This window comes from Terrapene carolina, unplaced genomic scaffold (assembly GCF_002925995.2).
Source record: "Terrapene carolina triunguis isolate 2854851 unplaced genomic scaffold, T_m_triunguis-2.0 Scaffold68, whole genome shotgun sequence".
Lineage (NCBI taxonomy): Eukaryota > Metazoa > Chordata > Testudines > Emydidae > Terrapene > Terrapene triunguis.
Window position 1 is genome coordinate 75,859,745 of NW_020664419.1, and position 9,871 is coordinate 75,869,615.

Consider the following 9,871-nt stretch of genomic DNA (forward strand, 5'->3'; position numbering starts at 1 on the left):
ACTACAGGTGGGAAGGATCTCAGTTCTATGCTTCCTTGAAATTAGCAAAGTGTGTGGATTTTGAAGCTCCCAGGAGGACAGACAAGCTTGTATAAAATTGACTGTTTTCATTTCATGACATTGTGTGAAGGGCCATCCTGTACTGAGATAAATGTTAGCAAGAATCCCAAATTAGCCTGGCTTTGCTTAGAAGGAAGAAGCCAATATCTAGGTCTCAGAAGCCAACCAGGGCTGCATTTCTCAAATGCGGCCACAATGGCCTCATGCAGTCCGGGGCTTTTCTTGCAGCCACAGCCTCTTGGGCGGTGATTGGTGTGCAGGGGCAAAGCAGCAGCCCCTGCCCTGGGGCCTCCAGCAGGGGCTGGGTCCTGCCCCCTCCTGAAGACACAAACACTGGAGAAGCAGGCAAGCCAGTGAATTTCCCACCTTCCCAGGGCTGGTGGGGTCGCGCTTCAGGGGTAATGGGTGGAAGACTCCAGTTGCAGAGCTTCGGGCTCTGGCCATGGGCCCCATCCTCTGGCTCCAGTCTCATCACCCTGCCCCTCTCCCACATCACCCTGGCAATTGCTGCCTTCTCCAGCCCCAGGCTTTATCTGTGCAGTGGCAGGCATGCTCTGTCCCCTGACTGCTGGGCCCAGGCTCACCACTCGTTCCCCATTGCCCTTGGCTCCTGCTGCCTTCGCCAGCCGCTAGGCCTCAGGTCCCAGCCAAAGGGCTTTGGGTTGGGCCCTGGCTGTGCAGCGGTGGGTGCTGGCCCCCACTGCAGCCTCTGGCCCTTCACCCACCCACCCCATTGCCCCTGGGCCCTACTGTCTCCCTCAGCCCCCATCCAGCCCCTCCCCTGGCCCCCTATTCATTCCCCCCATGGTGCCTGGCCCCTGCTGCCTCCCTACTCACTTCCCCATCCAGGGCTTAATTAGTCCCCAGACTTGCAGTGGCTGAGTAAACCTGCTGTGAAAAGTTATATTTGTATGTTAATATCACTTTTCACAGCAGACTTAGCAACTAGCTGGGAGGCTGTGAAAAGTGATATTAATATACAGGTATCACTTTGCACAGCAGCAGACTTACGAGCTAGCAACAACCAACCAAAAAAGCAAAAGAAACGACAACAAAAAGGGACAAGAACACGCAAAACACATTATTTGTTTCTATTCTGTGTAGGTCCAGTAAAAAATAGAGCCAACTATACATTATTTTTATTATTGAGTCTGCACAAATAAATTCCTTATATAAAGAAATTACACCGGACATGTATCTGTGTATATTGATTTGTTTTTCCTAAAGTTAATTAAGTATTTTAGGAAAAATTGTCAAAGCTGTTGCTGGCAAGAGTTGGTGGCTGCACTCTGAGGCCACCAAAAAATGTGTTGTGAGAACCCCGATGGGTCTCTGTAATAAAGATGAGATGGTTAGAGAAAGTCACACACTGTACTGGCCACAGCTACAGTCCCATCTATGCTGGAAAATCAGCTGTGTGTGGGGCCCCTTGTTCCAGTGTTATTCCCCCACCCCCCCCCAAGAGGTTTAAAACCTGTGTCAGCCTGGCAGTCCAAATTAGGGTGACCAGATATCCCGATATTGTCAAGACCATCCTGATATTAGTCGCTTTGTCTTATATATGCAACTATACCCCCTTTCCCTCCACCTCCCGCCCAAAACTCCTGATTTTCCACACTTACTATCTGGTCACCCTAGTCCAAGTGGGCCCCAGCCATGCTCTCATGGCACCTCCAAGAAGCCTGCCAAGCCTGCATGGCGCACAGGGTGCTTTGCTCCCATCTAGGCTGAGAGGCTGTCGGATGTTTCACTCACAGCAGGAGCCCAGCGTTGGTTTTGCAGTGCACCCAGGAACAAAGCTGCGCAGGTGGCTGCGGCCCCAGCCCGCTGGATCCTGGAGGGCGCAGGGCGTGGGGTGGCTGGGGAAGGAAACTTGCGCAAGAGCAAGTATAAGGCCCAAACCCCCACCCAGGAGCCCAGCCCAGCCTCCCGGAGAGGAACTTCCCATCGCCGCAGCCAGACGGAGGAAGCCGGGGCTGAACGACACAGCGCCTCTCCCGCCCCGCAGCACAGCATGGGGCAGCTGCCGCCGCCCGGCAGCTAGAGCAGCCGCGGAGCCGATCGAGGAGCTGCCCATGCCCATGGGGCCGTGCAGGAAGAAGGACTCCCGGCGCCCCGGCCCCGCCGCGCCCCCGCTGCCCTGGGCGCTGCTGATCGCCCTGGTTGGGGCCGGGGTCGTCGTGTGCCAGCCGCGCTTCACCCTGCCCGTGCCCATCGACAGCATCGCGGCGAGCGGGGACAGCCTCCTGCTGGCGGGCGGCAACTGCCTCTACAAGCTGCACCCGTCCCTGAGCCGGCTGCACCTGGCGCACGCGGCGGGGGCGCAGGACTGCGCGCAGCCGGCGGGCACCCACAACAAGCTGCTGCTGCCCGACCTGGAGGGCGGCCGCCTGCTCACCGGCTGGACCCTGTACGACGGCAGCTGCCAGGTGCGGTTCCTGGGCAACCTGACGGTGCTGACCAACCAGACCGACGTGGTGAGCTGCCTGCCGCAGGGCTCCACCACCGGGGTGCTCTTCGCGCCGCAGCCCGGCCGCCGCTTGCTGGCGCTGGCCGCCACCTACTCGCTGACCAAGGATCCTCCTAAGTGCGTTCCCTCGGCCTCGGACGCCAACACGGTGCTCACCGTGCGCAGCCTGCCGGAGATGAGCCTGACCGGGAGGGGTTTGGCGACGCTGAAGCGCCCCGCCGAAGGGCCCCCACTACACTTCGTGGACGCCTTCCTGTGGGGCGAGCACCTCTTCTTCCCCTACTACCCCTACCCCTTACCCCCGGCGGGCCACCAGGCGGCGGCGCAGCCCAGCGTGGCCGTGCTGAAGTACCAGAACGACTACCCTAGCCTCTTACGCGAGCTGCGCCTGGACTGCGGCGCCCGCAGCACCCTGCTCTCCTCCAGCCTCCTGGAGCAGGCGGGCTTGTGGGCCGGGGTCTTCAGCGCCGAGCCGGGCGAGCGGCGCTGGGACTCCACAGCGCTCTGCATCTTCGACATGCAGCAGATGGCCGAGAAGGGGAACAGCAGTTGCAGCTCTTCAGGCAAAATCAATGGAAACCCCGATTGTGTGAGTCTCCCCTTAAGCTTGTTGCCCGCGGAGAAATAGATCAGCATCAGCTGGCTCCAGTCAAAATCCCTGTCCGAGCGCCCCTGAGCTGATCCGGAGCCAGCACCCAGGGACCTGGCTCCCCAGAAGGCTTAGAGAGAGCGTTATATTTTAAAAGCCTTATGTGCTCGCTGGTCCTTGAGGTAGATGGAATCATTCCCCTCTGCAGATGTGGGAAGACAGACATGTTCACGGTTACATCTCAAATGAGGGGTAGAGCCAGGATTGCAATTTAGGAGACCTTGCTTCAAATCCTCCTACGTCCTGTTGCCATCTAGACATGCTTCCTCCACCCGACCCCTAGTGCACCATGCACATCTCGGGGGCTGTATAAATAATAATAATGAATACTAAATATTAAGGCTGTCAATCACAGTTAACCCACACACTTAACTCAAAAAATGAATCGATTAATGATACTTATAACAATAGAATACCAATTGAAATGTATTCAATATTTTGGATGTTTTTCTACATTTTCAATATTGATTTCAATTACAACACAGAATACAAAGTGCACAGTGCTCACTTTATATTATTATTTTGATTACAAATATATGCACTGTAAAATGATAAAAGAAATAGTATTTTTCAATTAATCTCATACAAGTACTGTAGTGCAATCTCTTTATCTTGAAAGTATAACTTACAAATGCAGATTTTTTTTTTTGGTTACATAACTGCACTCAAAAACAAAACTGTAAAACTTTAGAGCCTACAAGTCCAATCAGTCCTACTTCTTGTTCAGCTAATCGCTAAGACAAACACGTTTGTTTACATTGATAGGAGATTCTGCTGCTGGCTTCTTATTTACAGTGTCACCTGAAAGTGAGAACAGGCAAAAGAAACAGCAACAAAAAGACAAGAACGTGATCTGTAAAGAGAGCTCTGGTCTCTGGCATATCCTCCAACACCCAAGCATTCTGCAGTTTAACCCGCTGCCCCTTCTCAGTTAGGACAGCCTTGTCCAACAATGGATGAAGTATTTTGGAAACTGCATGAGAAGAGGTTGCTTCCCTAACCACAATTAGGGAAGCACTCTTGTGATCTTTCCAAATAAAAGCTGCAATATAAATGTAAAATATTATATTAAAAAGAGCTAGTCACATCAAATAAGATTAAAAATCTGTCCCCTTCCAAATGGAATCATAAGATCAGGTGAGTGAAATCCTGGCTGTATTGAAATCAGTGGCAAAACTCCCATTGATTTCTATGGAGCCAGGATTTCACCCTCTGTTTTTAGGTGTCAGTAACTCCCTTTGATTGCTGTGGTCACTGATGGTAAATTGAATGAAAGGAGTTAATAAAAACTCTCTCCTTCTCAAACAATGGTTATTTAGAAATTGAATTTTGGATGCTGGTTCTTTCATTGTAAGTGTTTATTTGATTTCTTTACTGGTGATCTAAGGTGTTTTATCAGACTGTCATCCATGGCAAAAGTGAATTATAAACTTCCAATAGCAATCCACACAAAAAACCCTAAATAAATATTTTGCACAGCTCACATATCAGAAATTCTAGAGAATTGTTTTTTGTGACTTTTTGGGAAATGGGTCTAAGGAGTGCAAATACTACAATCTATTTTATGGCTGTCATTACCATGGTATCTAAGTATCTAAATATGGAAGACCAACATCCATTATTTAAAGAATAGTTCTGTCTTAGACGACAAGCATAGTCCCATTATTACAGCAATAACTCCAATCTTTCAAAAGGCTTATCTTTACTGGAAAATTAGGTTGTGCTAGAATATGACCATGAGGAGTTGGGTTAATTAACATGATGCTAAACACAGCTTTGCAGTCAGTATAGACAGGGATCGCTATGTTTAATGTGTCACTAACTGGAACTCTAGAGGGTCCTGTGGCACCTTTAAGACTAATAGAAGTATTGGAGCATAAGCTTTCATGGGTGAATGCCCACTTCATCAGACGCAAGACGTCTGATGAAGTGGGCATTCACCCACGAAAGCTTATGCTTCAATACTTCTGTTAGTCTTAAAGGTGCCACAGGACCCTCTGTTGCTTTTTACAGATTCAGACTAACACGGCTACCCCTCTGATACTTGGAACTCTAGAGTTAATCATGACACAATGTTAAACTTCACTGGTTCCTGCCTACATTGGCAGTAAAGTCACCCATTTTTTCATGTTCTCTGTGTATATATATCTTCCTACTGTATTTTCCACTGCATGCATCCGATGAAGTAGGGTTTGTTTGTTTACATTTGCAGGAGATAATACTTTACAATGTCACCTGACAGTGAGAACAGGCATTTTCATGGCATTGTTGTAGCCAGAATTGCAAGATATTTACGTGCCAGATGTGCTAAAGATTCATAGGTCCTTTCATGCTTCAGCCACCATTCCAGGGGACATGCATCCATGCTGATGATGGGTTCTGCTCGATAAGAATCTAAAGCAGTGCGGATCGACACATGTTCATTTTCATTATGCGAGTCAGATGCCACGAACATAAGGTTGATTTTCTTTTTTGGTGGTTCGGGTTCCGTAGTTTCTGCATTGGAGTGTTGCTCTTTTAAGACTTCTGAAAGCGTGCTCTACACCTCATCCCTCTCAGATTTTGGAAGCCACTTCAGATTCTTAAACCTTGGGTTGAGTGCTGTAGCTATCTTTAGAAATCTCACATTGGTACCTTCTTTGCGTTTTGTGAAATCTGCAGTGAAAAGTGTTCTTAACATGAACAACATGTGCTGGGTCATCACCCGAGACTGCCATAACATGAAATATATGGCAGAATATGGGTAAAACAGAGCAGGGGACATACAATTCCCCCCAAGGAGTTCAGTCACAAATTTAATTAACGCATTATTTTTTTAATGAGCGTCATCAGCATGGAAACATGTCCTCTGGAATGATGGCTGAAGCATGAAGGGGCATACGAATGTTTAGCATATCTGGCAAGTAAATACCTTGCAGTGCTGGCTACAAAAGTGCCATGCAAATGCCTGTTCTCACTTTCTGGTGACATTGTTAATAAGAAGAGGGCAACATTATCTCCTGTAAATGTAAACAAACTTTTGTCTTAGCGATTGGCTGAACAAAAAGTAGGACTGAGTGGACTTGTAAGCTCTCAAGTTTTACATTGTTTTGTTTTTGAGTGCAGTTATGTAACAAAAAAATCTACATTTGTAAGTTGCACTTTCAGGACAAAGAGATTGCACTACAGTACTTGTATGAGGTGAACTGAAAAATACTATTTCTTTGGTTTATCATTTTTACACTGCAAATATTTGTAATAAAAATAATATAAAGTGAGCACTGTACACTTTGTACTCTATGTTGTAGTTGAAATCAATATATTTGAAAATGTTTAAAAATATCTCAAAATATTTAATAAAATTCAATTGGTATTCTATTGTTTAACAATGCAGTTAAAACTGCAATTAATTGTGAATAATTTTTTTAATCGGTATTAATTTTTTTTTAGTTAATCGTGTGAATTAACTGCGATTAATTGACAGCCCTAATGATAATTCATTGTTCATTATACACATTTGCAGGAAAGACACAGAAACAAATTCAATGCCATTTTAAAAAGTCATTTTACAAGCACGAAAGGCTAGGATAGGTAAACACAACACATGTGCTCACTTCATGCATGCATGCTTCATCTTCCAGATATTTCTACTCGCATTCTTCTGTCATCTTCCCTCAAAAATGTGCAAGGTGGTTCACTTGCATAATGTGATGCCCCTTCGAGTCAAAAGTGTGCATGGGTTCAGAATCTTCAGAAAAATAATGGACAACTTGTCATTCAATATGCAAAACTTAAAAAAAAAAAAACCCTGTAGAAATCGATAGGGCTTTTGGGCACAAAGGAGCACCATGTATCCCAGAACATCAACTGTGCATCATAAAAAATGTGTAGAAATGCAGCAGATAGTTGGCGATGTGTATGCTTTACATCCCAGATCTTTTAAAGATAGGGTTGTTATCTGGCTACAGTCATGGCAACATGAATATATTGTATTATTACCACTGCCTGGAATTGGAGCTCTGAGCAACTCTTGTGGCTGGTTGGCTCATCTGAACATAACCCTGCCTTTTGCCAGCAACCCTTAAAAAATGCCCTTTTAAAAAATATTGCAAATCCTGGTCCTCTTGACCATGTTCTAAATCAGTGATGTGTGGCCTGGCCAGTGTACGTAGACCCATCATGTTGGCTCTTTGCTGTGGTTCAGGATGCTACTGATTTTGGTATTGGGAGTGCAGCCCTCAGCAAGAGCATATGGTGACATGCCACAGCTTTGTGACAGCACTGTTTTTCTGACTGATTTGTGTGGGAATCTCCTATTTGTCCACATTCACACTGCTCTTGCACTTCATGAATGTTGCCTCTGCATTGTGGTTCTGAGTGACATGCAAAGGGTCTGTATTACTAGGGGTATATGCATACTGGATCATCTGTATTCCTGCATTTCATGGGACAATGGTTTGGAGATTCCACTAGAAACTTGATCCTGAAAGGTACTGAGCACTCTGGCCCTGATTTAGCAAAGCACTTAAGCATGTGCTTAACTTTAAGTACACCAATAATCTTGTTGACTTGAAAGGAACTACTCGTGTTTAAAATTAAGCATAAGTTTTAATACTTTACTGGATTGAAACCAGAGGGGGGGGGTGTGTCTGGGTGGGTGGGTGGGTGTGATTTGACACAATATTGCTACTGTGGTCAAACAGAACTTGTGCTTTTTGTTTTAGCAATGGATTTAAATGTAGCATTCCAGACAAGTACATTTAAAATCTGTATCCACCAACTTTATTTAAAAACATATAACTCCAATGCTCACTAGGCCATATGTTGCATTTTTGCTTATGAGACTGGACCAATTATGCTATGATTTCATACAGTGGGGTTTTGCACATGGCATTTTGTCCTAGGTTGCTACATTTATAGCAATATACAATATATACACAATTTATAGCTATATGATGTGGAACTCCCAGCAACTCATGACCCATAATTAGCATTCAGGGGATCAAGGGGACAGAACTATACCTCAAATAAAATTTTATAGTTTTGTAATTTTTTTGTTCTCCTTGCTTTTCTCTGATCCAAATTTCTCTTGCCTTAATTTTGGGTATATCAAATTATAAATACAGCTGAAATATATGTCTTATTTGACCCTGTAATAGAAATTAGGTGCAGATGAGCACATTTTCTTCTCAAATTAATGAGTGCTTTTCCCAATGAGAAATCACCAAATTCAATCTGAATTTGTTTTCAGAAATTTGGCTGCGTACCAATGAGCATTTTTTGAATGCCTACAATTCTGAAATGGAAACTCCATGGCTAAAATACATGAGGAATACTTGTTCCAATGCCCTTTGAAGTCAATGGGAGTGTTCCCTTTCAATGGGCTTTGGGCCTGCCCTGTGGGAACTATTGGAATATCACTCCCTGCCGAGAGATTAGGATTTTGTGCACAGTAGATTAGCATACATGACTCTGTAAATAGGGAGAGTGGCTTAATCCAGGGTTACCATACGTCCGGATTTTCCCGGACATGTCCAGCTTTTTGGTCATCAAATCCCCGTCCGGGGGGAAATTCCAAAAAGCCGGACATGTCTGGGGAAAATAGGGAGGGGTCGTGGGGCTTGGATCCGCGCTGGGGTCGGAGCCGGAGCCACTGGGGCCGGCGGTGCTCAGCCGGCGGTGCTCGGCCGGGGCCGGGGCCAGTGCTGGGGCCGTTGCCGGACGGGCCGGTGCCCCGGGGCCCGATCTGAGCTGGAGTCGCCGGGGCCAGAGCCGCTTGGCCGGTGCCCCGGGGCCGGAGCTGCTCGGCTGGGGCCGGTGCCCGTGCCCCGGGGCCCGAGCCGAGCTGGAGCCGCCAGGGCCGGGGCGGGCCGGAGCCGCTCGGCTGGGGCCAGCGCACTTGGCCGGAACTGGGGCTGGCGCCCCAGGGCCCGAGCCGAGCTGGGCCGGAGCCGCTGGGGCCGGAGCCGCTCGGCCGGGGCTGGTGCCCGTGTCCCGGGGCCCGAGCCGAGCTGGAGCCGCCAGGGCTGGGGCGGGCTGGGGCTGGCGCGCTCGGCCGGTACCGGGGCTGGCACCCCAGGGCCTGAGCCGGGCCGGGCCGGGCCGGACTGGGCCGCGCCTCCTCGCGCCCCCCGCCCCAGCTTACTTGCTGCCTGCATGTCTGTTTCAGGCTTCCCGCGAACATTTGATTCGCGGGAAGCAGGGGATGGGGAGGAGCAGGGGGCGGAGCGTTCAGGGGAGGGGGCGGTGTTGGGGCGGGGACTTTGGGAAAGGGGCGGAGTTGGGGTGGGGCCAGGGCAGGGAAGGGGGTGGAGTTGGGGCGGGGGCAGGGGCCCCTTGGAGTGTCCTCTTTTTGTTATTTTAAAAAATGGTAACCCTAGCTTAATCTAGATGAATGATCAGAATCAATTTAGATTAGGCAAGAAACTCTATTCTGAGATTTATCTGTGACTGTTCTAGGTGGAAAGCGGTTGCTTACTAATTATTGCAAGGGAATGAACATACTAAAGGAGAGAGTCTACTTACTACCTGCTATTGATATATTGCAAAACTAAAATAGGGGCTATTTTGCAGGGCCAAAAAGGAATGAAGAGTTATGGGCCAGGTCCTCAGTTGCTGTAAATAGGTGCAGTTCCAGTGAAGTTAGTAGCAGGGCCGGCTCCAGCATTTCTGCCGCCCCAAGCAAAAAAAAAAAAAAAAAAAAAAAAAAAACC

At 47.9% G+C, this 9,871-nt stretch overlaps 1 protein-coding gene across 1 annotated transcript in view; it reads left to right on the forward strand.

Annotated features, from left to right (window-relative positions):
• Positions 1-1,716: 1,716 nt before the first annotated feature.
• PLXNC1 (plexin C1) overlaps positions 1,717-9,871 on the forward strand; it is a 96,300-nt gene continuing 88,145 nt past the window's right edge. Inside the window, 2 exon segments of the mRNA XM_029910854.1 lie at positions 1,717-1,747; positions 1,750-3,119. Of these exon segments, the coding sequence (XP_029766714.1) occupies positions 1,717-1,747; positions 1,750-3,119 (1,401 nt within the window).